Raw genomic sequence first — 27,960 nt, 5'->3', positions numbered from 1 at the left:
GTGTTTTAACTATTTATCACAGTATACATTTGATTGAAACCAGCCAACAGGTTTAAAGAGAAATAAACAGAGAAGTATAACACTAAATCATTAAATAGCCTTTAAATCACCCTGCGGTACATTCAAACATCATAAACCTTTACTTATAAAGATAAGAAACAAGCCTGCTCAGATGAACCAGTCCTTCTCTAACAAGGACCCACCACCATGACAGAGACTGGCATTATGACTGTTTATGACACTTATGGCAGTGTTAGGAAGTCCTCATGATGACGAGAATGTTATAGATAAATGTGATGTGATTTGGAACATGATCTACATGGATGGCACTGTATTAACTGGAGGTAATACAACATGATAGGAGTACAATGGGAATGAGAAAGAAGGGAATGAAGGGAGGAGTTGAGTGTTTGAGTAAAGAGTCGAATGTAAGAGTGACAGTGTTGGCTAGAAACTGTAGCTTAATCTCTCTTCTCCTCCAGTGAATCTAGTCTGTCTACTGTATTGGGCCTCCCACTGGAAAATCAACATGATATAAAAGTAGAGCAACCGACAGAAATCTTTTTGAAATGTTTAAAAAGTTTAATTATAAAGTTATTAACAAAAATAACTTGAACAATGTCTCCCCTAAAGAATAAAAATGTCCGTAGCTACTCTCAGCACCCAGAACCAACTCAGCTACTTGAAAGAGACTAGTACAAAGCTGACTGAAATGTAAAACTAAACCATGTCAATAAATGTAAACAGGACAACATATACAGCTGAAATACTCAACAAGTATTTATATATCTGTAATGCACAAGTTAAAGTGGTTATTAGATGAGAAAGGAGAACTAGGAGATTAAATGTCCTCTGTTGCCCCCATGTGGTCAGGGCTAGTACTACACTCAGTAAAAACCAACACAATACAGTCTGGAATCCTAACTTTGGTCCCTCAACAGATAAGGTTAATGGCAAATTAATTGATATTAATGATCAAATCTTTGGCAAAACAATACAACTTTAAAGATACATAAACTGTAAACATATAGTTAGTATATACAGTACATATAGTGATGATGTTCATATTGAACAGTGTAATCATGTATACTGCCAATTCCAGCACATATGGAAACAGAAGGGACCTCTTGACCAATCATATACTCTGTTACTGGCACCTGTTTCGCTCTTCTCTCATATTGGACGGAGGGAGTAAGGCACTGATTGATAGATTGGTGATTGATTGATGGTTAGTCAGATGTTAGTGAGAATGTTGCTGGTCACCATGGAGACGGTGAGCGTGCCTGGAAGGTCGTTGTCTTGGTGATTACCCTTGTCCCTCAGGTGGACGGTAACCTGCTGGGGGTCGCCAGGGTCAGAGGTCAAACTGACCTGACCCAGGAAGGAATCCATCAACACGTTGTGGTTATACACCTGGAATGATGAATGAAGAAGTACTGACTTTAATTGAGAGAACTGTTACTTATTGAAACAACCCAAATTGTGATGTTCACTCTACTTTAACTCCACCCCCCTGCCCAGTCTCCTCACCTCTATCAGTATAGGCTGGTTAGTTCTCTTCCTGTAGAATAGAGCCTTGGTGTCAAAGGTTGGACTGCGGGTGTTTTTATAGACCGGAGAACAAACCTTTTCCCCCTCACAACGAATGATCACATATGGGTCTGACGCTGCAACACATACATACAGACTGTCAGTAGGAGAAGAGAGGAGAAGATATGAAAAGGACCAGACCAGAGAAGAAAAGAGAACGGACGGAGAAGGGAGAGAAGAAAGGTTTGTATACCTCCATCAGAGTCTTGCCCAGCCAGTCCATCTGCTCTGTGGACATGAATCTGAGTGACCAGGGAAGGGAAGCCACACAGTCCTGACCAACACGTCTGGGCTGGCTGATCTAGGGTTAACTCTCTATGGGGGGAGAGAGAGGGCAAGATAATGAGGAGAGTGAATGAGTGAGTGAGTGAGTGAGTGAGTGAGTGAGTGAGTGAGTGAGTGAGTGTACCTGCAGTCGGCGGGGACGTCAGTGAAGATGCGTAACAAGAGGTCTCCTTCCAGAGCGGGGTCAAAGGTTGTGGGTATGACAACGTAACGACCCTCCTTCAGCGAACAGCGTAGGAACACACACCTGGAGTTGATGTACACACTCCCACACACCTTCTGCTGCCGAGTGTGCATACGGTACTGCCTGTTCAACTCCACCTACACACACACAATCATTTTAATGACCACATTAATAAGACTTTCACACACATTCATTTTAATGACCACATTAATAACACTCTCACACACACTTCTCACCCGGTGTATCTCGAAGCCTATAGCCAGGTTTTCTCCCTTCCCCTCTTTAGGTCTGGCTCTCTTGTCTGTCTGCTGTAGACATACCAGCACCTCATCCTCTGGCTTCTTGACGTTGAACACATACTGCAGGGAGAGACACACACACACACACACACACCAGTCCTATAAATGAATACAAACACACACGCGCCCTCCCCCATCCCTACCCCTACCTGTGGGTTCTGTACGAAAGTGTGTTTGTTATTGGTGCAGCCCCCGGCGCGGTTGCTGAGCGGGTCGTCATGGTTCCGCCAGGCGCCCTTTAGAGAGCCCTCCTCCCAGGTCTTGTGGAGAGACAGGTAGGAAGTGTTGATCAGACGACACATGATCAAATCACTGAAGTACTGACAGAAGTCATCAAATGTCATCCTGGGTGGGGATTGGGGGGGGGGGGGGGGGGGCAGGAAAAGGGAAGTCATCAAGCTTCATCCTATGGCCATCCATTTTCTCAGCCGTGCGGAGGAAAGGTTAGGGGTCATGGCTAGATGTCATAGGTTAAGGGTTAGAACTCACCAAAATTCTCCATCGTCCTGCACAATCACTCCGATCTTCTCTCTTTCACTCTTACTCACCTTCCCCCACTCCTCTGAGCTGAGAGAGAGAGGAGAGAGAGAAGTTGTTGCAGAGAGGTTCTCTATCGCTTACAGTGTTTCTCTGAAGGGTGTTCTGTGTGAAATAATGCTACCAGAACAGAACTGATAAAGTAGGGGACTCAAAGTAATGTATGTATGATACAGGATATAAATAAAACAAACATTCTAAGAGGAATGAACCATCAATCTGTGCTAAAGATCTGTTTCCCTGTTGGCCAACAATACCTCTCTCCACCAGCAGAGGGAGCAGTGAGTCAGGAACCGATCAAGACACCCCCATCTGGGGGTATTTAAAAAAACTATATATCGAAGCACATTTACTGATTTCTAAATCATTTAAAATGGTAAAATTCTATTTGGAGAGCAGCAAAAAAAAAAGCTACATTTACTCCAGTATTAGCTGCCTGCTACGCACTAGCTCAGTACCAGGATTACAACTCTAGTTAAGTTTCATGTCAAGTCAAACAGCAGTTACTGAGCCAAAGCCATCTACTACAGCTGTCTCCAGTTCTGTGTTGAAAAAAGTCACGCTGTTCCCTGCAAATGCATCGATGTGCTTTCCACAGAGAGGAAGAGGCAAAGTGAGAGGTTTCACTCTCGCAAAGTAATTAAAGAGCAGCAGTAAAAAATAACAATATATACAGGGGGTGCCTGTACATTGTCAATGTGCGGGGGCACCGGTTAGTTGAGGTAGTACGTACATGTAGGTAGAGTTATTAAAGTGACTATGCATAGATGACAAGAGAGTGCAGTGGTGTGGAGAGTGGAGGGGGGCAATCCAAATTGTCTGGATAGCCATTTGACTAGATGTTTAGGAGTCTTATGGCTTGGGAGTAGAAGTTGTTTAGAAGCCTCATGGGCTTAGACTTGGCTCTCCGGTACCGCTTGCCGTGCGTTAGCAGAGAGAACAGTCTATGACTAGGGTGGCTGGAGTCTTTTCTTCCTCTGACACCGCCTGGTATAGAGGTCCTGGATGGCAGGAAACTTGGCCCCGGTGATGTACTGGGCCGTTCCCACTACCCTCTGTAGTGCCTTGTGGTCTGAGGCCAAAAGGTTGCCATACCAGGCAGTGATGCAACCAGTCAGGATGGTGCAGCTGTAGAACCTTGAGGATCTGAGGACCAATGCCAAATCTTTTCAGTCTCCTGAGGGGGAATAGGTTTTGTCGTGCCCGCTTCACGACTGTCTTGGTGTGCTTGGACCATGATAGTTTGTTGGTGATGTGGACACCAAGGAACATGAAGCTCTTAACCTGCTCCACTGCAGCCCCATCGATGAGAATGGGGGCGTGCTCGGTCCTCCTTTTCCTGTAGTCCACAATCATCTTCTTTGTCTTGATCACGTTGAGGGAGAGGTTGTTGTCCTGGCACCACACGGCCAGGTCTCTGACCTCTTCCCTATAGGCTGTCTTGTTGTTGTTGGTGATCAGGCCTACCACTGTTGTGTCATCTGCAAAGTGAATGATGGTGTTGGAGTCGTGCAGTCATGAGTGAACAGGGAGTACAGGAGGGGGCTGAGCACACACCCCTGAGGGGCCCCTGTGTTGAGGATCAGCGTGGCGGATGTGTTGTTACCTACCCTTACCACCTGGGGGCGGCCCATCAGGAAGTCCAGGATCCAGTTGCAGAGGGAGGTCTTTAGTCCCAGGGTCCTTAGCTTAGTGATGAGCTTTGAGGGCACTATGGTGTTGAACGCTGAGCTGTAGTCAACTAATAGCATTCTCACATAGGTGTTCCTTTTGTCCAGGAGGGAAAGGGCAGTGTGGAGTGCAATAGAGATTGCATCATCTGTGGATCTTTTAGGGCGGTATGCAAATTAGAGTGTCCTTGGGTTTCTGGGATGATGGTGTTGATGTGAGCCATGACCAGCCTTTCAAAGCACTTCATGGCTACCGACGTGAGTGCTACGGGGCGGTAGTCATTTAGGCATGTTACCTTTGTGTTCTTGAGCACAGGCACTATGGTGGTCTGCTTAAAACATGTTGGTTTTACAGACTCAGACAGGGAGAGTTTTTGAAAATGTGAAGACACTTGCTAGGTGGTCAGCGCATGCTCGCGGTACACGTCCTGGTAATCAGTCTGGCCCTGCGGCCTTGTGAATATTGACCTGTCTAAAGATCTTACTCACATCAGCTGCGGAGAGCGTGATCACGCAGTATTCCTGTACAGTTGGTGCTCTCATGCATGTTTCAGTGTTATTTGCCTCGAAGCGAGCATAGAAGTAGTTTAGCTCGTCTGGTAGGCTTGTGTCACTGGGCAGCTCTCGGCTGTGCTTCCCTTTGTAGTCTGTAATGGTTTGCAAGCCCTGCCACATCCGATGAGCGTCAGAGCCGGTGTAGTACGACTCGATCTTAGTCCTGTATTAACACTTTGCCTGTTTGATGGTTCGTCGGAGGGCATAGCGGGATTTTTCTTATAAGCTTCCGGGTTAGAGTCCCGCTCCTTGAAAGCGGCAGCTCTAGACTTTAGCTCAGTGCGGATGTTGCCTGTAATCCATGGCTTCTGGTTGGGTTATGTACTATCTGACCTCTTTTTTATTGATCGAGTCACTGGTGCTTCGTGCTTTAATTTTTGCTTGTAAGCAGGAATCAGGAGGATGTAATTATGGTCAGATTTGCCAAATGGAGGGCGAGGGAGAGCTTTGTATGCATCTCTGTGTGTGGAGTATAGGTGGTCCAGAGTTCTTTTCCCTCTGGTTGTACATTTAACATGCTGATATAAATTTGGTAAAACTGATTTAAGGAGCCGGGGCTACTAGGAGCCGGGGACCACAAGTTTACCGCAAGTTTTCTTGTTTGCTTATGGCGGAATACAGATCATTCAATGCTGTCTTAGTGCCAACCTCTGACTGAGGTGGTATGTAAACAGTTACGAAGAATACAGATGAGAACTCTCTCGGTAGGTAGTGTGGTCTACAGCTTATCATGATATACTCAACCTCAGGGTGGCAATAGCTCGAGACTTTCTTAGATATCATGCACCAGCTGTTATTGTACAAAAATACATAGTCCGCCGCCCCTTGTCTTACCAGACGCCACTGTTCTATCCTGCCGGTACATCGTATAACCAGCCAGCTGTATGTTGATATTGTTGTCGTTCAGCCACGACTCTATGAAGCATAAGATGTTACAGTTTTTTTGTCCCGTTGGTAGTTTAATCTTCCCAATAACTTGTCCATTTTATTGTCCAAAGATGGCACGTTTGCTAGCAGAATTGAGGGAAGTGGTTTATTCGATCGCCTTCGAATTCTAGGAAGGCAGCCCATTATCCTGCCTCTCTTTCTCTGCCTCCTCTTCACGCAGATCAAGGAGGTCGAGGCCTGTTCCCAAGGGAGTCGTATATCCTCCGTCTTAGGCTCGTCAGAGTCGTGAAAGAAGAAAAAGGATTCTGCTAGTCCGTGGTGAGTAATCGCAGTCCTGATGTCTAGAAGTTCTTTCAGTCATAAGAGACGGTAGTGGCACCATTATGTACAAAATGATTTTAAAAAAATACAACGCAGATAAAAAAACATAAAACACAATCGGTTGGGGGCACGTAAAATGTCTGCCTTCTGCTCTCCATAAAGCCAGCCAGCCATACAAATAGCGTTCCCTCCCACTCCCAGGTATCCACATGGTCCTAAAGTCAGAAGGTTAACGCCACTAAATTGCATTTGCCTTTTAATTCGGGATTTGAATGATTTTCATAGCCTATTTTAAATTGTTGGTGTTGAGCTAGTTAGGATATGGCGACTGTCATTCCCAATTGACACCTCTGCACACAGTCTTCTCCCGCACTACCAGACCAGGTCTTCCTTGTGAAAGAGGTCTTCTGACCTCAATAGGACTTGTTGTATAACTAAAGGTAAATAACATTTTAAAACCTACCTGTCGCTCCAGGCACCGTTCCACTCTTTCTCTCCCCAGGGGTTTCGGAGTCGTATCATTGTGAGTTTGTCGGACTTGAAGTAAGCCATGAGGCCGTGGCCCAGCCTGACTTTTCTAACGTCTGTCACAGCGTAGGCATGACCCTTCACCAGACCACAGGCCAGACGAGCCTCCATCTCTGCTGAACTGGCCGCCTGCAGGGAGGGGTGAAGGGTCAGGATTCTAGGTGTGTGTGTGTGTGTGTGTGTGCGCACGTGCATCTGTGTGTGTTATACCCGTATGGAGGCGCTGATGAGGCCTCCTCTGTTGTGGACCTTGAGGACTCTGTCGAACAGCGTTGAGCGTTTCTCCTTGTCCGTACTCAACCCTTCCTCCAGTAGGTCCAAGGGCTCCGAGACGCCACCCGTAAAATCCACCAACGCATCCGCTGTGTTTCCCCCGTCCAATGCCTCGTAACACCCATACATCCTACACACACACACACACACACACACACACACACACACACACACACACACACACACACACACACACTCAGCAAAAGCAACACATCCTATACAAACACAACAGTCCATCTATAGTACTAACTTGGCGTAGGCCTTCTCTGCCAGAGCGCTCCAGAACTCGTTGCTGTCATTGGAGTGACAATACACCAAGTTGCCGTTGGAAGTGGGCAACCGGTCGTCGATGACAACATCCACCCATTCTCCAAAGCGCCAGAAGCGGAAGTGGAAAATTCCGGCGTAAGACTCCGGCTTGTCCTCATCCCATTCCTGGTCCTTATGGTCCGGGATCACCTGGGAGAGAGATAAGATGCTCAGAACACGTCACAGCCCCATGGCCTGGCTGGTCTAGAGGTAATGCTGCAGCCTCCGGCACACGTCTTTAGTATGGTCATGGGTTCAAATCCGGCCTACTGCCTTTTGATACAATCGCTCTCTAACTTTCCCCACTACCAGTCTCTCTCACTATCTGCTCAATACAAATCGGAAAAATCACAGCTAACTTAAACAAGCAACCACCTATCAGCATCATAACAACCAAACCAAAATGTACACACCACAAACAGACATTGGCGCGCACACACACACACACACACACAGCCAGCCAGCCAGCATTTGGGTATATTAATAACCAGCCCATCCAGCTATGACCAACCAGATCCCAGAAGCCATCAGGAAAATCCCTGGTTCCTCTTCTGATGTCATCACTTCCTGTTGCCTAGCGCCACCACACACTCCCTCCTCCCCCCTCCCCCTTCTGTTCTCCATCCCTCACTGTACATGCCACACAATCAATAGTCCCAACCAGAGAACCAACTCAACCATGTTACCCTCTGGGAAAGGGAGGGGAAAGAGATGGCATAAGAGACAGAGACAGAGAGGAACAGAGAACACAGACACACACAGACAGACAGGCAGGCCTCGTTCCCTCCCCAGCAGAGAAAGATGAGCTCTCAGACAGGCACAGACCCGGCCGCGGCCCCCTCGTCCGGCTCAGCCATGGAGCTACGCTTTGCAAAGGACACTTCCCTCACTGAGGTAAGACTGTTCACATGGTTGAGATGAGGTTGAGATGTGGTTAAGACGAGGTTGGTGATTGAAATAGCACAAATCGATGGTTCAGTTGGTTGCAAGTTTGCCAGATTAAGCAGGCATTGTGTCAAGAAGCAGTGTGGCTCGGTTGGGTCGTGTTTCGGGGGACGCATGGCTCTAGACCATCGCCTCCCCCGAGTCCGTACGGGAGTTGCAGAGATGAGACAAGACTAACTACCAATTGGCTTCCACGAAATTGGGGAGAAAAGCAGGTAAAAAAACAAAAACAAAGTAGCCTATTTACTGACAAACGGACAGTTTTCAGGAGTCGACTTGTACTGGATGGTATCTGCGTCTGAGTATCCAGTACATCCAGCATATTATAGTTATACTATTATAAAAGTATTATTATTCTACAATGTGATTCGCAGGCGTGTCCAGTCTCTGCAGCAGAGCGGTCAGAAGTGCAGTTATATTATAGTATTATGATTACATTATTAATATAGTTATTATTGTTACTAGGTAATGCAGCTGCGTGTCCAGTCCCTGCAGCAGAGCGGTCAGAAGTGCAGTTATATTATAGTATTATGATTACATTATTAATATAGTTATTATTGATACTAGGTAATGCAGCTGTGTGTCCAGTCCCTGCAGCAGAGCGGTCAGAAGTGCAGTTATATTATAGTATTATGATTACATTATTAATATAGTTATTATTGTTACTAGGTAATGCAGCTGCGTGTCCAGTCCCTGCAGCAGAGCGGTCAGAAGTGCAGTTATATTATAGTATTATGATTACATTATTAATATAGTTATTATTGTTACTAGGTAATGCAGCTGTGTGTCCAGTCTCTGCAGCAGAGCGGTCAGAAGTGCAGTTATATTATAGTATTATGATTACATTATTAATATAGTTATTATTGTTACTAGGTAATGCAGCTGCGTGTCCAGTCCCTGCAGCAGAGCGGTCAGAAGTGCAGTTATATTATAGTATTATGATTACATTATTAATATAGTTATTATTGTTACTAGGTAATGCAGCTGTGTGTCCAGTCTCTGCAGCAGAGCGGTCAGAAGTGCAGTTATATTATAGTATTATGATTACATTATTAATATAGTTATTATTGTTACTAGGTAATGCAGCTGTGTGTCCAGTCTCTGCAGCAGAGTGGTCAGAAGTGCAGTTATATTATAGTATTATGATTACATTATTAATATAGTTATTATTGTTACTAGGTAATGCAGCTGTGTGTCCAGTCCCTGCAGCAGAGCGGTCAGAAGTGCAGTTATATTATAGTATTATGATTACATTATTAATATAGTTATTATTGTTACTAGGTAATGCAGCTGCGTGTCCAGTCCCTGCAGCAGAGCGGTCAGAAGTGCAGTTATATTATAGTATTATGATTACATTATTAATATAGTTATTATTGTTACTAGGTAATGCAGCTGTGTGTCCAGTCTCTGCAGCAGAGCGGTCAGAAGTGCAGTTATATTATAGTATTACTATAATATGATTACATTATTAATATAGTTATTATTGTTACTAGGTAATGCAGCTGCGTGTCCAGTCCCTGCAGCGGAGCGGTCAGAAGCGACAGGACGGGGAGCGGTTGCTCCTCCCCCACGAGGCTGTTTACCGTCTGGACTTCTCCAATCAGAAGCTGACGTTCGTCCACTGGTCGGTGTCTCTGATTGGTCATGGCAGAGTGACCATCACAGGGATCTCCCAGCTCTGGACCCCTGACCTCACACACCTGATGACCCGGCAGCTTCTTGAACCCGTCGGAACATTCTGGCGGAACGCTGGTGACCCGGAGGACACGCCCCTCAAGTGTCTGGAGGCGGACATCCAGGAGTTTGGGGAGCGAATCGCGGAGCTGGCAAAGGTCCGCAAGGTCATGTACTTCCTGCTTGCCTTCAAGGAAGGGGCGGAGGCTGACAAGGTCAGCATCTCCATGGAGTTCAATCAGGCCTGACCTACAAACCTTAAAGGGATACTTCTGGATTTTGGCAATGAGGCCCTCTGGATACCAAAGTGTGTACTTTTCTGTGTCCAGTATGAAGGAAGACAGAGGTAGTTTTGCGAGCCAATGCTAACTAGCTTTCGGGCAATGACTGGAAGTCTATGGGTAACGCTAGTTAGCACTGGCTCGTTTTATTTATTATTTTTATTTATCTTCCTTCATACTGAACACAGAGACATAACAATTGTAACCACAAGTTCATCCAACTCTGGGGAAGTAGATAAAGGACCTCATTCCCAAAACCCCGAAGTATCCCTTTAACCGCTTCCTCTTCTCTCTACTCCTCTAGTCTCCCTCTCTCCATTCTAAGAGAATGCCTTCTACTACAGCCAGTCTAGGTTGGACCAGTCTACACTCCTATCCTTCTCTTTACGCCCCCCGCCCACACACACTGAGTCCCATCTCTCATCTGTGTGTGCGTGTGTGTGTACTTCCTTCCTGAGTATCTATCTAGCTATCTATCTATGCATGTCAGTCAACAAGCGGCTAGAAACCATGTTTTGAAGGTAAAGTAGTTACACAGTAGGCTGCAGATTCAAACTATAGATACAGGTAACTGCCAAAATAAAGGAAACACCAACATAAAGGTCTTAATAGGGCGTTGGGTCACCACGAGCTGCCACAACAGTTTCAGTGCACCTTGACATAGATTCTCCAAGTGTCTGGTACTATATTGGAGGGATGCGACACCATTCTTCCATTAGAAATTCCAAGATAGGTTTTGTTGATGGTGGTGGAAAACGCTGTCTCAGCCACTCCAGAATTTATACATGACTAAGTATGATCTTAATTGCTTAATTAACTCAGCAATCACACCTGTGTGGAAGCAGCTGCTCTCAATATACTTTGTATCCCTTACTACCCACTATTTTATTTTGGCAGTTAGCTGTACATTTATATTGAAAACCTGAATGATATCAATAGCTTGTTCTGATCCTTCTTTATAGGGTATATTAGAGAACCAATGCTGCAATGTAACTTCTACCATATTCACTTTGCATGAAATATCACAACAATATACTCTAAACTGGCCATGTCATCTACTGCTGTCCAATAAAGAGCTGTAGGTACTCTGTCCTGCTGTGTTTGTGTTAATGGTCAGGACAGGGGACAGGACAGACATGGCTTAGCCTCAGGCTACAGTAGCTACGTTTGCTGTTCATTCATAGGGAAATCAATACACACACTTTCCCTCCCTCTCTCTCTCCTCTCACACACACGTGGTAGACTACATACCAGAAGGCAAATGTAACACTTTAGAGAGAGAGAGAGAGAGAGGCAGACACAGAGAGAGAGAGAGGCAGACACAGAGAGAGAGAGAGAGAGAGAGAGAGAGAGACAGACACACAGAGAGAGAGAGAGAGAGACACACAGGCAGACAGACACACAGAGAGAGAGAGAGAGAGACAGAGAGAGAGAGAGAGAGAGAGAGAGAGAGAGAGAGAGAGAGATTGACAAGAGAGACAGAGAGAGACAGACAGAGTTAATGAGAGTGATCCGGAGCACATTATTATAGCAGCACCCTCCCAGTGGATTAATAAGTGTGTGTGTGTGTGTTGGGGTAGAGGGGACAGTAGGAAGGTACAGTTTGGTCCAATTAATAACACCATCTCTGTGATAACGAGCTGCTTCTAGAACACATCGTTACTGACTCTTGATAGAACATGTCGTTAAACACCGGGACTAAACAACCATTAATTAATCCAAACATACACACACACACACACACCACTACTCATAACAACAATAATGTATTCCCTGGGAGCTAATAATAACAGTCATGATGGTGCAGATGTAACAGAGGTAGTTTAGTTAGGACAAGTGACCTCACCTGAGGTTTCAGCTCAGCGGACTAACACAGTACCGGTGACTAGGTTGGGAAACAGTCCCAGCTTGAGGGCAGAGAGCCTGTGTTAAGAGGAAGACCCATCATAATGAACGTTGGAAGTGTGCAGTAGACCACCTTCTGGCTGTCGACTAACAGTCGCACTTCAACATGTAGAATCATCCGGGAAATGAACAGAAAATGCTTAGATCTCTTCATCAGACTGGTCCGTTTAGCGCTCTCCTGCCAGCTCTGTCTGTGAGGTGAAATACGCTCTCCTGCCAGCTCTGTCTGTGAGGTGAAATACGCTCTCCTGCCAGCTCTGTCTGTGGGGTGAAATACGCTCTCCTGCCAACTCTGTCTGTGGAGTGAAATACGCTCTCCTGCCAGCTCTGTCTGTGGAGTGAAATACGCTCTCCTGCCAGCTCTGTCTGTGAGGTGAAATACGCTCTCCTGCCAGCTCTGTCTGTGGAGTGAAATACGCTCTCCTGCCAACTCTGTCTGTGGGAGTGAAATACGCTCTCCTGCCAGCTCTGTCTGTGGAGTGAAATACGCTCTCCTGCCAGCTCTGTCTGTGAGGTGAAATACGCTCTCCTGCCAGCTCTGTCTGTGGAGTGAAATACGCTCTCCTGCCAGCTCTGTCTGTGGAGTGAAATACGCTCTCCTGCCAGCTCTGTCTGTGGAGTGAAATACGCTCTCCTGCCAGCTCTGTCTGTGGAGTGAAATACGCTCTCCTGCCAGCTCTGTCTGTGGAGTGAAATACGCTCTCCTGCCAGCTCTGTCTGTGGAGTGAAATACGCTCTCCTGCCAGCTCTGTCTGTGGAGTGAAATACGCTCTCCTGCCAGCTCTGTCTGTGGAGTGAAATACGCTCTCCTGCCAGCTCTGTCTGTAGAGTGAAATACGCTCTCCTGCCAGCTCGGTCTGTGGGGTGAAATACGCTCTCCTGCCAGCTCTGTCTGTGGAGTGAAATACGCTCTCCTGCCAGCTCTGTCTGTGGAGTGAAATACGCTCTCCTGCCAGCTCTGGCTGTGGGGTGAAATACGCTCTCCTGCCAGCTCTGTCTGTGGGGTGAAATACGCTCTCCTGCCAGCTCTGTCTGTGGGGTGAAATACGCTCTCCTGCCAGCTCTGTCTGTGGGGTGAAATACGCTCTCCTGCCAGCTCTGTCTGTGGAGTGAAATACGCTCTCCTGCCAGCTCTGTCTGTGGAGTGAAATACGCTCTCCTGCCAGCTCTGTCTGTGGAGTGAAATACGCTCTCCTGCCAACTCTGTCTGTGGGGTGAAATACGCTCTCCTGCCAGCTCTGTCTGTGGGGTGAAATACGCTCTCCTGCCAGCTCTGTCTGTGGGGTGAAATACGCTCTCCTGCCAGCTCTGTCTGTGGAGTGAAATACGCTCTCCTGCCAGCTCTGTCTGTGGAGTGAAATACGCTCTCCTGCCAGCTCTGTCTGTGGAGTGAAATACGCTCTCCTGCCAGCTCTGTCTGTGGAGTGAAATACGCTCTCCTGCCAGCTCTGTCTGTGGAGTGAAATACGCTCTCCTGCCAGCTCTGTCTGTGGAGTGAAATACGCTCTCCAATCCAACAGCAGCTGTTTTCTCAGTGATCCTCTGTTGTTCAGGAAATGGAGAAACATAATAAACCTGCTCAATTGTTTCAGATGAAAGATCAGAGCCCTCTCTGTGACGTGATGGTTTAGTGAGGTAGGGGTACAGAGTTATATCATGCCAGTAACATCAGTCCACAGCTTAAAATACCACCAATGGCTCTGCCCAATTGGTACTTTTTCATTGTCAAGCATGGTAGTCACGTGTGCATGTGAAGCGAAGGACTACTATTCTGAGCCATTGCACGGACAGGCACAATGGAGAAGGTGACCCTGTTAGCAACACAGTGACGTCCTTCACACTAGGAGCCAGGGGTATGGAGCCAGGGGTATGGAGCCAGGGGTATGGAGCCAGGGGTAAGGAGCCAGGGGTAAGGAGCCAGGGGTATGGAGCCAGGGGTATGGAGCCAGGGGTATGGAGCCAGGGATAAGGAGCCAGGGGTAAGGAGCCAGGGGTAAGGAGCCAGGGGTAAGGAGCCAGGGGTATGGAGCCAGGGGTAAGGAGCCAGGGGTATGGAGCCAGGGGTATGGAGCCAGGGGTATGGAGCCAGGGATAAGGAGCCAGGGGTAAGGAGCCAGGGGTAAGGAGCCAGGGGTAAGGAGCCAGGGGTAAGGAGCCAGGGGTAAGGAGACAGGGGTAAGGAGACAGGGGTAAGGAGACAGGGGTAAGGAGCCAGGGGTATGGAGACAGGGGTAAGGAGACAGGGGTAAGGAGCCAGGGGTAAGGAGACAGGGGTATGGAGACAGGGGTATGGAGACAGGGGTAAGGAGCCAGGGGTAAGGAGACAGGGGTAAGGAGACAGGGGTAAGGAGCCAGGGGTAAGGAGCCAGGGGTATGGAGCCAGGGGTAAGGAGACAGGGGTAAGGAGACAGGGGTAAGGAGCCAGGGGTATGGAGATAGGGGTATGGAGACAGGGGTAAGGAGACAGGGGAAAGGAGACAGGGGTATGGAGACAGGGGTATGGAGACAGGGGTAAGGAGCCAGGGGTAAGGAGCCAGGGGTAAGGAGCTGGTGAAAAGTAGTGGAAAGTTGAACACAAAAAGTTGAGACCAGTGGGACTAATGCTAATGATTCACTGTGAACTCAGTGGAAAAAAAAACACACACTGCCATCTCAGAAGGGCCACACCACCACACACACACAAACACAAAAACAAACAAGCCACTCCTCCAAATAGGAGTCGGAAATTATAATAAACTCCAAGTCATTCTGTGTGTGTGTGCATGCTTGTCACACACCCAAGGCAAACAAACACACTACATGCAGACGGTCAGGGAGCCTTACCTTTTGCCACAGACTTTCTCTGGATGCCAGGGAGGAGCAGGCCGCTACGAACCAACAATTCCCCAGCTGGCCCTGGAGGAGGTCATGAGCACTGATACCATCCACAAACAACTTGGGGTTATCACACAGCTCCTATAGAGAAGAGACAACATGGGGTTATCACACAGCTCCTATAGAGAAGAGACAACTTGGGGTTATCACACAGCTCCTATAGAGAAGAGACAACATGGGGTTATCACACAGCTCCTATAGAGAAGAGACAACATGGGGTTATCACACAGCTCCTATAGAGAAGAGACAACATGGGGTTATCACACAGCTCCTATTGAGAAGAGACAACATGGGGTTAAAGCTAGATTTACAATACTAAGGAATGTCTCATGTGAATTCGAGTTCAGTGCAGTCGGACTACGTGCATTTGTATCAAATTGTACATTTAAATGAAATGATAAAGGGAGGAGGGGGCAACATGGGATTAACACACAGAGGGGAGGGTGGGAGAGAGAGAGGGACAGAAGACAGAGAAAGAGGGGGGGTGCAAACAAGAGAAATTAGACAGGATATTAGGCTAACCACCCCTTTCCCCAATTAAAATGCAATTCTAAATCAACAGTCAAAAGAACAAGTTTCTGAGATGCATCTGAGTAGAAGCCAAGAGAACCATTAGTGATAAAGATCTCTTCCTCTCCTCTGTCCATCCATCCATCACTCTATCCTTGTTAATTAATGACACTCAGAGACTGTTTTATGTGGCTGTGCTGCTCTCTCTGAGCTGACCACTAATGGCAGGAGGGAGGGAGGGTTTCCCAACAGTCTGGGTGCGTCTCAACTTCCACACGATATAGTGCGCTAACTACGACCAGGGCCCAAATGGGAACATAGAGGTCCCAAGTGTCACCTAGAACCACAGATCATTAAGTCTCTTTTCCATCCGCTCCTTCCCTCAGCCCCAGCAGAGAACAGCCTCTCTAGGCAACGTGTGGTAGGACATAGGGCAGGGCGATATGGCCAAAATATCATATAAACAGTATTTATTTTTTGGACTGTATTTTATGTTTTTGAATAATAAAAGTTGTACATTTGCTTTATGAGTAGTGAGTGATCCTAGGGTGCTTTATGAGTAGTGAGTGATCCTAGAAGGCTTTATGAGTAGTGAGTGATCCTAGGGTGCTTTATGAGTAGTGAGTGATCCTAGGGTGCTTTATGAGTAGTGAGTGATCCTAGAAGGCTTTATGAGTAGTGAGTGATCCTAGGGTGCTTTATGAGTAGTGAGTGATCCTAGGGTGCTTTATGAGTAGTGAGTGATCCTAGAAGGCTTTATGAGTAGTGAGTGATCCTAGAAGGCTTTATGAGTAGTGAGTGATCCTAGGCTGCTTTATGAGTAGTGAGTGATCCTAGAAGGTTTTATGAGTAGTGAGTGATCCTAGAAGGCTTTATGAGTATTGAGTGATCCTAGAAGGCTTTATGAGTAGTGAGTGATCCTAGAAGGCTTTATGAGTATTGAGTGATCCTAGAAGGCTTTATGAGTAGGTAGTGATCCTACGGTGCTTTATGAGTAGTGAGTGATCCTACGGTGCTTTATGAGTAGTGAGTGATCCTACGGTGCTTTATGAGTAGTGAGTGATCCTACGGTGCTTTATGAGTAGGTAGTGATCCTAGAAGGCTTTATGAGTAGTGAGTGATCCTACGGTGCTTTATGAGTAGTGAGTGATCCTACGGTGCTTTATGAGTAGGGAGTGATCCTAGAAGGCTTTATGAGTAGTGAGTGATCCTACGGTGCTTTATGAGTAGTGAGTGATCCTACGGTGCTTTATGAGTAGTGAGTGATCCTACGGTGCTTTATGAGTAGTGAGTGATCCTAGAAGGCTTTATGAGTAGTGAGTGATCCTAGGGTGCTTTATGAGTAGTGAGTGATCCTACGGTGCTTTATGAGTAGTGAGTGATCCTAGAAGGCTTTATGAGTAGTGAGTGATCCTAGGGTGCTTTATGAGTAGTGAGTGATCCTAGAAGGCTTTATGAGTAGTGAGTGATCCTAGGGTGCTTTATGAGTAGTGAGTGATCCTAGGGTGGCAACACATATATATTCTAAGTGATTTCAACAAGTCTTTCTCCATTCTGATTGTTTTATACTGTTCAATTCAATCAATAATCATTTTCTGCATTTTCATCCATTTCCGGCACTCATTTGAGATCATTTCCATACTGCGACGCAGGGCTGCACGATATGGGCAAACAATCTAGACCTGCAAATTGACTTGCGATTTACAGCAAAACACTTGGGTGAACTGTTGGAATCATGGAAATAATGATTATTCTAATTCTATAGTTTGAATATAATAGTGGGAACTTTGAATACAGTGTTGTTTGACATGAAAACAAATGAAAATGCCAGGAAGGTGTTGTTATTGTGACAGGCAAGGAACCAAAGTGTTGATAAGTGTTTTCCCTAGGGGACCCTATAATCTTTAGCTACATGGAATGTTTTCTCTTAGCTACTTCATATAGCTAAAATTCTTGCTTTGCGCATTCCTCTTTGATTTAGAAGATAAATGCTGATTAGGTCTACACCATCACTGGTATTATCAGGCTGTATTGCTAATTACGTTTGCTCTGACTCAGTACAGTATTTATTGGCTAGCTAGTGATTTGCATTAGCGGCTAACAAGATTTAGGCCAAACTTGCTAAGAAAATGCAAACTAGCTGTTGGCAGACGTAAGAAACACAAACTAATAGTGTAATTATAGAACGCTAGTTGATTTATAATAAGAAGCTAAGTGAAAATAGCATCATTGTCATCAACATTGTTGCATGTGCTGCATTGATCATGCAGACTGAACGCAAGTGTCTCGTGGTTGAGGAACAAGAAATGTGCTCCTTGAGTGACAGAGGGCGGGGCTAGGTCTGTGTGGAAAGTGGCATGGAGAGAGAGAGAAGAGAGAGGAGAGATATGACTCAAGTAGCAAAGTAAACCATAAAAATGGTACACCAGGCGTATCACGTTTAACAAACCAAACATTCAAATACCGTTATAGAAGGTAAAGTAAAAACCCAAACCCGTCCGTGCATCAAAACCGGTATATCGTAAAATACGGTACACTGCCCAGCCCTAGGAGGACAGTACCAGGCTAGGGTGGTGATGTAGGCCCTGGAGCAGGACCAGAGGAGGAGGAGGAAGAGGAGAAGCAGGCCTGACCACACTAAGCTACTCTTTGGGACTGTATTAGACACTACTATAACTAGAGGTTAACAGGGGGATCAGAGGTCTTGTGAAAGACATTGGGGTTAAAAACCTCTGGTACACTCCCAAAGAAGATCAGTAAGTCTAACACACTGTAGAGTGGCTCTTTTCTCAACCCTTTCCATGGTTCGCTGCTCTAACCACACACCGCCACACCCTACCCGCGCTTTCTCTGAGCCAGGGGGCCCTCCTGAGGAATCTCACTGGGTGAGAAGTAACCTTTTGCCTTGGGCTTGATCAGCTGCTGTGTTGGAGCAATGCTGGAGGAAAAACATGAATACAATAGATATATTATCTATGAGTAATACCTTTCCACCAAGGCTTTATTTACTGGTCCAACCAGTCCTGCTGTTACACCCTCCCTTACCTGGACTGTAACCACAGCTGTAGAATAATAGCAGATTATAAAGAAAGTAGAACATATCATGGGAGCGGCATGTACTGTAACAGATGAATATCGGAACAGTAGACACACACGGATGTGAAGCAGAACAGACAGAAGGTACTGTAGGTTGTCACCAGAGTGTTGCTGTTTGTTTTATCCCTCTCCCACTGGACGGACTGCTCTCTCTCTCTCTTCTCCTGTGTTCAGACAGTCAACGCTGGGTTAGCTCCTGATACAGCTCAGTGCTGCACAACCAGGACGTGTGTGTGTGTTGCAATAGTGTTTCCATCTATCAGCAGTGATAACATACTGGTCACCTGATATTAACTAGTACCTCTCCTACTGGTCACCTGATATTAACTACTACCTCTCCTACTGGTCACCTGATATTAACTACTTCCTCTCCTACTGGTCACCTGATATTAACTAGTACCTCTCCTACTGGTCACCTGATATTAACTACTTCCTCTCCTACTGGTCACCTGATATTAACTACTACCTCTCCTACTGGTCACCTGATATTAACTACTACCTCTCCTACTGGTCAACTGATATTAACTACTTCCTCTCCTACTGGTCACCTGATATTAACTAGTACCTCTCCTACTGGTCACCTGATATCAACTACTACCTCTCCTACTGGTCACCTGATATTAACTACTTCCTCTCCTACTGGTCACCTGATATTAACTAGTACCTCTCCTACTGGTCACCTGATATCAACTACTTCCTCTCCTACTGGTCACCTGATATTAACTACTTCCTCTCCTACTGGTCACCTGATATTAACTAGTACCTCTCCTACTGGTCACCTGATATTAACTACTACCTCTCCTACTGGTCACCTGATATTAACTACTTCCTCTCCTACTGGTCACCTGATATTAACTACTTCCTCTCCTACTGGTCACCTGATATTAACTACTTCCTCTCCTACTGGTCACCTGATATTAACTACTACCTCTCCTACTGGTCACCTGATATTAACTAGTACCTCTCCTACTGGTCACATGATATTAACTACTTCCTCTCCTACTGGTCACCTGATATTAACTACTTCCTCTCCTACTGGTCACCTGATATTAACTACTTCCTCTCCTACTGGTCACCTGATATTAACTAGTACCTCTCCTACTGGTCACCTGATATTAACTACTACCTCTCCTACTGGTCACCTGGTTTTAACTAGTACCTATCCTACTGGTCACCTGGTATTAACTAGTACCTCTCCTACTGGTCACCTGATATTAACTAGTACCTCTCCTACTGGTCACCTGATATTAACTAGTACCTCTCCTACTGGTCACCTGATATCAACTACTTCCTCTCCTACTGGTCACCTGATATTAACTACTTCCTCTCCTACTGGTCACCTGATATTAACTACTACCTCTCCTACTGGTCACCTGATATTAACTACTTCCTCTCCTACTGGTCACCTGATATTAACTACTAAGAAAATACCCTCCCTCTGGTTAGAAACTCTTTGTTTTGAACATCACTGTTTTTGACTTTTAATCCTACCAAGTGGTGACAGCTTTTATCTTAGGACCTTTCTTCTCTTTTTAACCACAGATTATAGAAACACACTGGTTTCACATCATGTAGACACTGGTTCGGTGCTGAAGAGGATGAATATGAGGTTGAAAAGTGGCGGAATTGCCGTTCAACTCCCCCCCCCCCACACACACCCCTCCCGTCAGTGTGTGGTACCTTAGGTCTCTTCCAGGTGATGGTTCCTATGCTGTTCGTCTTGTAGAACAGAGACTGGTCCGTAGCCGGAAACACAGAGTCTTCAAACAGGACCCGATGCTGCTGGCACTTCTTACGCAGGGAGGAATAGCCCTGTCCTTCAAATGGAACCACCATCACCCTGCTGGAACACACACACATACACTGTCACACACACAGCAGCAAAACACTGGTTCTCATACGACACAACCATCTCCCTGGAACACACACACATACACTGTCACACACACAGCAGCAAAACACTGGTTCTCATACGACACAACCATCTCCCTGGAACACACACACATACACTGTCACACACACAGCAGCAAAACACTGGTTCTCATACGACACAACCATCTCCCTGGAACACACACACATACACTGTCACACACACAGCAGCAAAACACTGGTTCTCATACGACACAACCATCTCCCTGGAACACACACACATACACTGTCACACACACAGCAGCAAAACACTGGTTCTCATACGACACAACCATCTCCCTGGAACACACACACATACACTGTCACACACACAGCAGCAAAACACTGGTTCTCATACGACACAACCATCTCCCTGGAACACACACACATACACTGTCACACACACAGCAGCAAAACACTGGTTCTCATAAGACACAACCATCTCCCTGGAACACACACAGTTACAGACAAACAAGTCCAAACAGTGTAAAAAATTATATTTTCTGGAAGGAAAAATACTTTGTGTAAACTTAAACGACTAATACCAGACAAAGCATGTAGAAATTATAAGGGACCTATAACATTATATGTATATAAATAAGAGAGAACTAGCAGTCCCCTACATAAAAGCTAGGTAATCAGGGAGAATAAAAACACTGAATTTAGCAGTATTGATTTTGCTATTATGTCTGAACAAAAGAAAGCTGAATTAGTCATGGGAAAATGCATAGAATGGCTGGATAATAGCTTCAAACTGCAACATTTTCTCTCAGCTCCATGACAAAGTTACAGCGCCAAGATGGGGGCCTGCGTGCCCATTGCCACGCCAACCACCTAAGCCACTTGATATTTAAAAACCTGATATTGATAATGGTAGCACAGGAGGTTGGTGGCACCGTAATTGGGGAGGACGGGCTTGTGGTCATAGCTGGAGGAGAATGTTATCAAATAAATTAAACATGGTTTCCATGTGTTTGGTGCCATTTCATTCGCTCCGTTCAGGCCATTATCATGAGCTGTCCTCCTCTCAGCAGCCTGTGAATGGTGGTTACCGTAGCTTAAAGGCTACATTTTTCTGGTGGGGAGTCTATCAGATTCATGCCCAGAAGAGGGCAACAAGAGAACGGTGTGTGTGTGTGTGTGTGTGTGTGTGTGTGTGTGTGTGTGTGTGTGTGTATGTCTGTGTGGTGTGTGAGAGTGACAGAGACCCATTATCTACATTCTACACTGACTCCTCCCATTGAAAGTAGAGAAAAAGAACCACCGTTGTTCAAGGATATCCTCTTTTTCAACACACACAGCACGTCACACCATAACAACATAAGTCTCCAGTCACGTGACACATACACACAACAGACACTCCTAGTTTACCAATGGATCACTGGGAGTAACCAGCTCCCAACTCCAATGTTAGATCAGAGGTTACCAGACCTTTTAGCATAGTGGGCTTTTACAGTCTGAAGTTTTTTACCATTGTCTGTCTGCTAAACACACAAATTGCTGCTGTTCACTGGTCAGACAGTCAGCAGGAGGACTCTCTTGTAGTCATGGAGATGCTTATGGGATGTAGCTAGGTAGTGTAATCATGTTAGTGTTTGACAACCCTATTAGAGACAGAACACACACACAGAGTTTACCATAGACAAGGAGAAGGGTGAAGGGAGTAGTCAGTTCACAACAGCTAGAAGTACTAACTACACTGAACAAAAATATAAATGCAACATCTAAAGTGTTGGTCCCATGTTTCATGAGCTGAAATAAAATTTGTTTACATCCCTCTAAGTGAGCATTTCTCAGTTGCCAAGATAATCCATCCACCTGACAGGTGTGGCACATCAAGTAGCTGATTAAACAGCATGATCATTACACAGGTGCAGCTTTGTCACAGAGCACAATGCAACAGATGTCTCAAGTTTTGAGGGAGGTTGCAATTGGCATGCTGACTGCAGAAGTGTCAACCAGAGGCGTTGCCAGAGAATCTTATGTTCATTTCTCTACCATAAGCCACCTCCAACGGCGCTTTAGAGAATTTGGCAGTACGTCCAACCGGCCTCACAACCACAAACCACGTGTAACTGTGCCACACCAGGACCTCCACATCCAGTAAAATCTTTGAAAATGTTGCGTCTATATTTTTGTTCAGTATACACTACTTGTTTGGATAAACTTCATTATTATTATGTATAGAATTGTATTGTTATTTACTTTTTACTTTTTATGTGATGCACACTGCAGAGACTACCGGAAGAAGAATTATCACTGAATTATCACAGTCAATCATTGTAAAGTTTGTTTCTGTGTCAATTAATCCCATAAGCATTGGGTTTGCCAACAGGTGATTTGACACAAAAATAAAATATAATTAATTCACTCACTACAGGAATACTGTATGCAGTTCAGTCAACCACCGCTACTGGTTGGACTTAGTCTACTGGAGGTCTAGATGGAGCTGTCACGGTACTACCTACAACTACACTGCTCAAACAAATAAAGGGAACACTTAAACAACACAATGTGACTCCAAGTCAATCACACTTCTGTGAAATCAAACTGTCCACTTAGGAAGCAACACTGATTGACAATAAATTTCACATGCTGTTGTGCAAATGGAATAGACAACAGGTGAAAATTATAGGCAATTAGCAAGACACCCCCAATAAAGGAGTGGTTCTGCAGGTGGGGACCACAGACCACTTCTCAGTTCCTATGCTTCCTGGTTGATGTTTTGGTCACTTTTGAATGCTGGCGGTGCTTTCACTCTAGTGGTAGCATGAGACGGAATGTACAACCCACACAAGTGGCTCAGGTAGTGCAGCTCATCCAGGATGGCACATCAATGCGAGCTGTGGCAAGAAGGTTTGCTGTGTCTGTCAGCGTAGAGTCCAGAGCATGGAGGCGCTACCAGGAGACAGGCCAGTACATCAGGAGACGTGGAAGAGGTCATAGGAGGGCAACAACCCAGCAGCAGGACTGCTACCTCCGCCTTTGTGCAAGGAGGAGTACTGCCAGAGCCCTGCAAAATGACCTCCAGCAGGCCACAAATGTGCATGTGTCTGCTCAAACGGTCAGAAACAGACTCCATGAGGGTGGTATGAGGGCCCGACGTCCACAGGTGGGGGTTGTGCTTACAGCCCAACACCGTGCAGGACGTTTGGCAAATTCGCCACTGGCGCCCTGTGCTCTTCACAGATGAAAGCAGGTTCACACTGAGCACGTGACAGACGTGACAGAGTCTGGAGAAGCCGTGGAGAACGTTCTGCTGCATGCAACATCCTCCAGCATGACCGGTTTGGCGGTGGTTTAGTCATGGTCTTTGGGGGGCACATGGAGGGCTCGCCAGAGGTAGCCTGACTGCCATTAAGTACCAAGATGAAATCCTCAGACCCCTTGTGAGACTTGGCCCTGGGTTCCTCCTGGGTTCCTACTAATGCAAGACAATGCTAGACCTCATGTGGCTGGAGTGTGTCAGCAGTTCCTGCAAGAGGAAGGCATTGATGCTATGGACTGGCCCGCCCGTTCCCCAGACCTGAATCCAATTGAGCACATCTGGGACATCATGTCTCGCTCCATCCACCAACGCCACGTTGCACCACAGACTGTCCAGGTGTTGGCGGATGCTTTAGTCCAGGCCTGGGAGGAGATCCCTCAGGAGACCATCCGCCACCTCATCAGGAGCATGCCCAGGCATTTTAGGGAGGTCATACAGGCACGTGGAGGCCACACACACTACTGAGCCTCATTTTGACTTGTTTTAAGGACATTACATCAAAGTTGGATCAGCCTGTAGTGTGGTTTTCCACTTTAATTTTGAGTGTGACTCCAAATCCAGACCTCCATGCGTTGATAAATTTGATTTCCATTGATAATTTTTGTGTGATTTTGTTGTCAGCACATTCAACTATGTAAAGAAAAAAGTATTTAATAAGAATATTTCATTCATTCAGATCTAGGATGTGTTATTTTAGTGTTCCCTTTATTTTTTTGAGCCGTGTATATTCCTTGCAGATCTGAGGGAGTAGGAACTAGGGAAGGGGACTAGGGGTATGAATGGAATGTGGCCAGCCTAGCTGTGGGTTCTGTCTAAGAAGGGGACTATTGGGTTCTGTCCTGACAGGAAACATTATCTCCACATGTCAAAATCACTACTACTACAGAGGTCCCCTCCATATTCATCTCTATCGCTCTCATTCTCTCTCTTTCTCTCCCCTCTTTCACATACACTTCATCTCATTTGCTCTGCCTGTTTGTTTAAATTCTGTCTCACTTCTCCATACTACCCTTCGTTCTATCCCACACTCATCATGTATCACTCTCTCACTCTTTGTACAGTGCATTTGGAAAGTATTCAGACTCCTTGACATAACATTTTATTACATTACAGCCTTATTCTAAAATGTATTAAATTGTTGTTGTTTTTTCCCCCTCAATCTACACCCAATAGCCAATAATGACAAAACAAAAACAGGTTTATAAAAAAATACAAAATAAAGTGAAATATCACATCTACATAAATATTCAGACCCTTTACCAAGTACTTTGTTGAAGCACCTTTGACAGAGATTACAGCCTCGTGTCTTCTTAGGTATGACGCTACAAGCTTGGCACACCTGTACTTGGTGAGATTCTCACATTCTTCTCTGCAGATCCTCTCAAGCTTTGTCAGGTTGGATGGGGAGCGTCGCTGCAGAGCTATTTTCAGGTCTCTCCAGAGTTGTGATATCGGGTTCGAGTCCGGGCTCTGGCTAAGCCACTCAAGGACATTCAGAGAGTTGTCCTGAAGCCACTCCTGTGTTTGTCTTGGCTGTGATTAGGGTCATTGTCCTGTTGGAAGGTGAACCTTCGCCCCCAGTCTGAGGTCCTGAGCGCTCTGGAGCAGGTTTTCATCAAGGATCTCTCTGTACTTTGCTCCATTCATCTTTCCCTTGATCCCGACTAGTCTCCCAGTCCCTGCCACAGAAAAACATCTCCACTGTATGATGCTGCCACCACCATGCTTCACCGTGGCGATGGTGCCAGGTTTCCTCTAGACGTGACGCTTGGCATTCAGGCCAAACAGTTCCATGTTGGTTTCATCAGACCAGAGAATCTTGTTAATCATGTTCTGAGAGTCCTTTAGGCAGTGGTGTAAAGCACTTACAGTACCAGTCAAAAGTTGACACACCTACTCATTCAAGGGTTTTTCTTTATTTTTAGTATTTTCTACATTATAGAATAATAGTGAAGACATCAAAACTATGAAATAACACATATGAAATCATGTAGTAACCAAAAGTGTTAAACAAATCAAAATATATTTTAGATTCTTCAAAGTAGCCACCCTTTGCCTTGATGACAGCTTTGCACACTTATTTAATTTTTATTTAAGTAGGCAAATTAGTTAAGAACAAATTCTTATCTACAATGAAGGCCTAACCTGGACTACGCTGGGCCAATTATGGGCTGCCCTATGGGACTCGCAATCACAGCTGGTTTTGATGCAGCCTGGAATCGAACCAGGGTCTGTAGTGACCGCTGCGCCACTCGGGAGCCCAAGGCTGTATTGTTGTCTCTACCTTTTTGCCCTTTGTGATGTTGTCTGTGCCCAATAATGTTTGTACACTGTTTTGTGCTGCTACCATGTGCTGCTGCCATGTTGTGTTGCTACCATGTTGTTGTCATGTTGTGTTGCTACCATGCTGTGTTGTCATGTTGTGTTGCTACCATGCTGTGTTGTTGTCTAGGTCTCTCTTTATGTAGTGATATCTGTCTTGTCGTGATGTGTGTTTTGTCCTATGTTTAATCCCAACACCCGTCCCCGCAGGAGGCCTTTTGCGAGGCTGTCATTGTAAATAAGAATTTGTTCTTAACTGACTTGCCTAGTTAAATAAATAAATAAATAAATAAATAATGGAGCGAGCGTCACATTAGTCTGTAACAATCAGCTAGCTACTCGAACCACAACACCAACCCAATGTTAGCGGAGGGTGTGACTGGCATGGTGTGAGGGTGTTCTCAGGCAATAACACCGCCAGACATGGTACAGACTGAAATGGCAGAGACAAACTATACTACAACCGTCTCTTTGTTCACAGTTCAGTCCCCATTTAACATACTCAAGAGTATAGGACTGAAAAGAATAGTTGAGTCCTACATGACTCATCAGGCTTTAGAACTTCTACTGAGGAGAAATGAGGTGGGGGGGGGGGGGGGGGGGGTGGAGAGAGAAAGTCAGGATTCATAACAGACCTCCTCAGCCTGGGGCAAAGGTAGTAGCTCTGCTCAGTAAGTCTAAACACATTTTACAGACTCTGCAGCTGCTGGGGGAAAAGAAAGTGTATGTTCTGCTTTCCTGCGAGTGAGCTAAGCATGTCAACCACACCCACAAATAGATAGTAGACTATTGAACTGAACTAACGTCAAAACGTGTTTTATACTTGCTGAAGACACAGCAGTTGGTAGCCAAGTAAAACTCAACTCCACGATGTACTGTACTTCACATCAACGGAGTTGCGCTACATCTAGTGTGGGCTTCGACATCACATAAAATCCATATTTTTGTATTTGTCTAAAATACTGCTTTTGTCCTGTGTAAATGTGGGCTATTTTTGTGGGTGTTGAAATAAGTAGTTTTTTATAAAAATAAATAAATAAATAACAAATATATATATATGTAACTTCCGAGCTCCAATCCGCCCACTCGCGTCTTCACTCTCGTCTTCGCTTAACTCCGTTGATGGTCTACATCGTGGAATATAATTTAACTTGGCTAGCAGTTGGTAAAATCGTTGCTCTAAAAAAGTTTAAATACATTCACACAGAGACAAACATATGCATAATTGCTGTGGGCTATGCTCTACAAAATATTAAATAAGTTCATTAATCGTCATTCATTTCCGTAAAACCGACTGGCTGCTTTAGTTTGGGCTAGTTTACCTTGGAAGAGTTGACTCCCTCGGTGACGTATTCGTTTCTCTCCGGTACTACTGGGGCTTCAGTCGGTGAGACCCCTGGTTCGCTCCTGGTGGCTGCTCTTCTGATGCACGAGCTCCCCAGGGCTCGCTTGCTGTCTCTTTCTCACTCTTTCTCTCTCACACACAGGGGAGGGCTGAGTCTTACGGCGGGAGCTGAGCTCTGGCTACTCCTGTTCCCTGACCATGTTGATCAGAATCATGTGGTCCATTTTAGTGTCGACTAGACCTACTGCTCCAATGACATGATCAAGTTGAATCAAAGCTCTTGAAAATATTCATTGGAGCCTACTGCTTTTCACATAAACCATTTGAGAATAAATCCAGGTCTCTTTTGGAAAGTGCATATTTCGGCTAATTTCCAACAGTAATCTATTTCTG

The 27,960-nt window shown here is 45.6% G+C and overlaps 2 protein-coding genes across 3 annotated transcripts; one reads left to right on the top strand and one right to left on the bottom strand.

Annotated features, from left to right (window-relative positions):
- On the bottom strand, nt 1–27,960 carry LOC110507110 (calpain-5). 2 transcript variants are annotated; one of them, XM_036965196.1, is made up of 13 exons: nt 27,545–27,960; nt 20,405–20,564; nt 15,068–15,199; nt 7,381–7,589; nt 7,068–7,260; nt 6,793–6,986; nt 2,848–2,925; nt 2,508–2,703; nt 2,296–2,418; nt 2,000–2,196; nt 1,784–1,905; nt 1,531–1,667; nt 1–1,413 (listed from the first exon to the last, which is right to left on the bottom strand). In XM_036965196.1, the coding sequence occupies exons 2-13, from the start codon at nt 20,558–20,560 to the stop codon at nt 1,234–1,236; spliced, it is 1,917 nt and encodes a 638-aa protein (XP_036821091.1). In that variant the 5' UTR covers nt 20,561–20,564; nt 27,545–27,960; the 3' UTR covers nt 1–1,233. The 2 variants fall into 2 exon arrangements, with proteins under 2 accessions (XP_036821091.1, XP_036821090.1); XM_036965195.1 differs by having other exon boundaries at nt 20,405–20,567; nt 27,545–27,958.
- On the top strand, nt 7,915–11,414 carry LOC110507658 (olfactory marker protein). Its single transcript, XM_021587788.2, has 2 exons — nt 7,915–8,333; nt 9,878–11,414. Exons 1-2 carry the CDS (start codon nt 8,241–8,243, stop codon nt 10,304–10,306), a joined length of 522 nt encoding a protein of 173 aa, XP_021443463.1. The 5' UTR covers nt 7,915–8,240; the 3' UTR covers nt 10,307–11,414.

Source organism: Oncorhynchus mykiss, chromosome 27 (assembly GCF_013265735.2).
Source record: "Oncorhynchus mykiss isolate Arlee chromosome 27, USDA_OmykA_1.1, whole genome shotgun sequence".
NCBI lineage: Eukaryota > Metazoa > Chordata > Actinopteri > Salmoniformes > Salmonidae > Oncorhynchus > Oncorhynchus mykiss.
The sequence above is the reverse complement of the archived record's forward strand: the minus strand, read 5'-3'. Positions and strand labels throughout refer to the sequence as shown.

What these genes read in the sequence shown, in the direction of transcription:
- LOC110507658 (XM_021587788.2), top strand. Translation starts at nt 8,241, where the DNA reads ATGAGCTCTCAGACAGGCACAGACCCGGCCGCGGCCCCCTCGTCCGGC. An exon ending in AGGACACTTCCCTCACTGAG is followed by an intron (nt 8,334 to 9,877) that starts GTAAGACTGTTC and finishes TATTGTTACTAG; the next exon opens with GTAATGCAGCTGCGTGTCCA.
- LOC110507110 (XM_036965196.1), bottom strand. Translation starts at nt 20,560, where the DNA reads ATGGTGGTTCCATTTGAAGGACAGGGCTATTCCTCCCTGCGTAAGAAG. An exon ending in CAGGACGATGGAGAATTTTG is followed by an intron (nt 2,704 to 2,847) that starts GTGAGTTCTAAC and finishes ATCCCCACCCAG; the next exon opens with GATGACATTTGATGACTTCT. An exon ending in TGGGCAAGACTCTGATGGAG is followed by an intron (nt 1,668 to 1,783) that starts GTATACAAACCT and finishes TATGTGTTGCAG; the next exon opens with CGTCAGACCCATATGTGATC.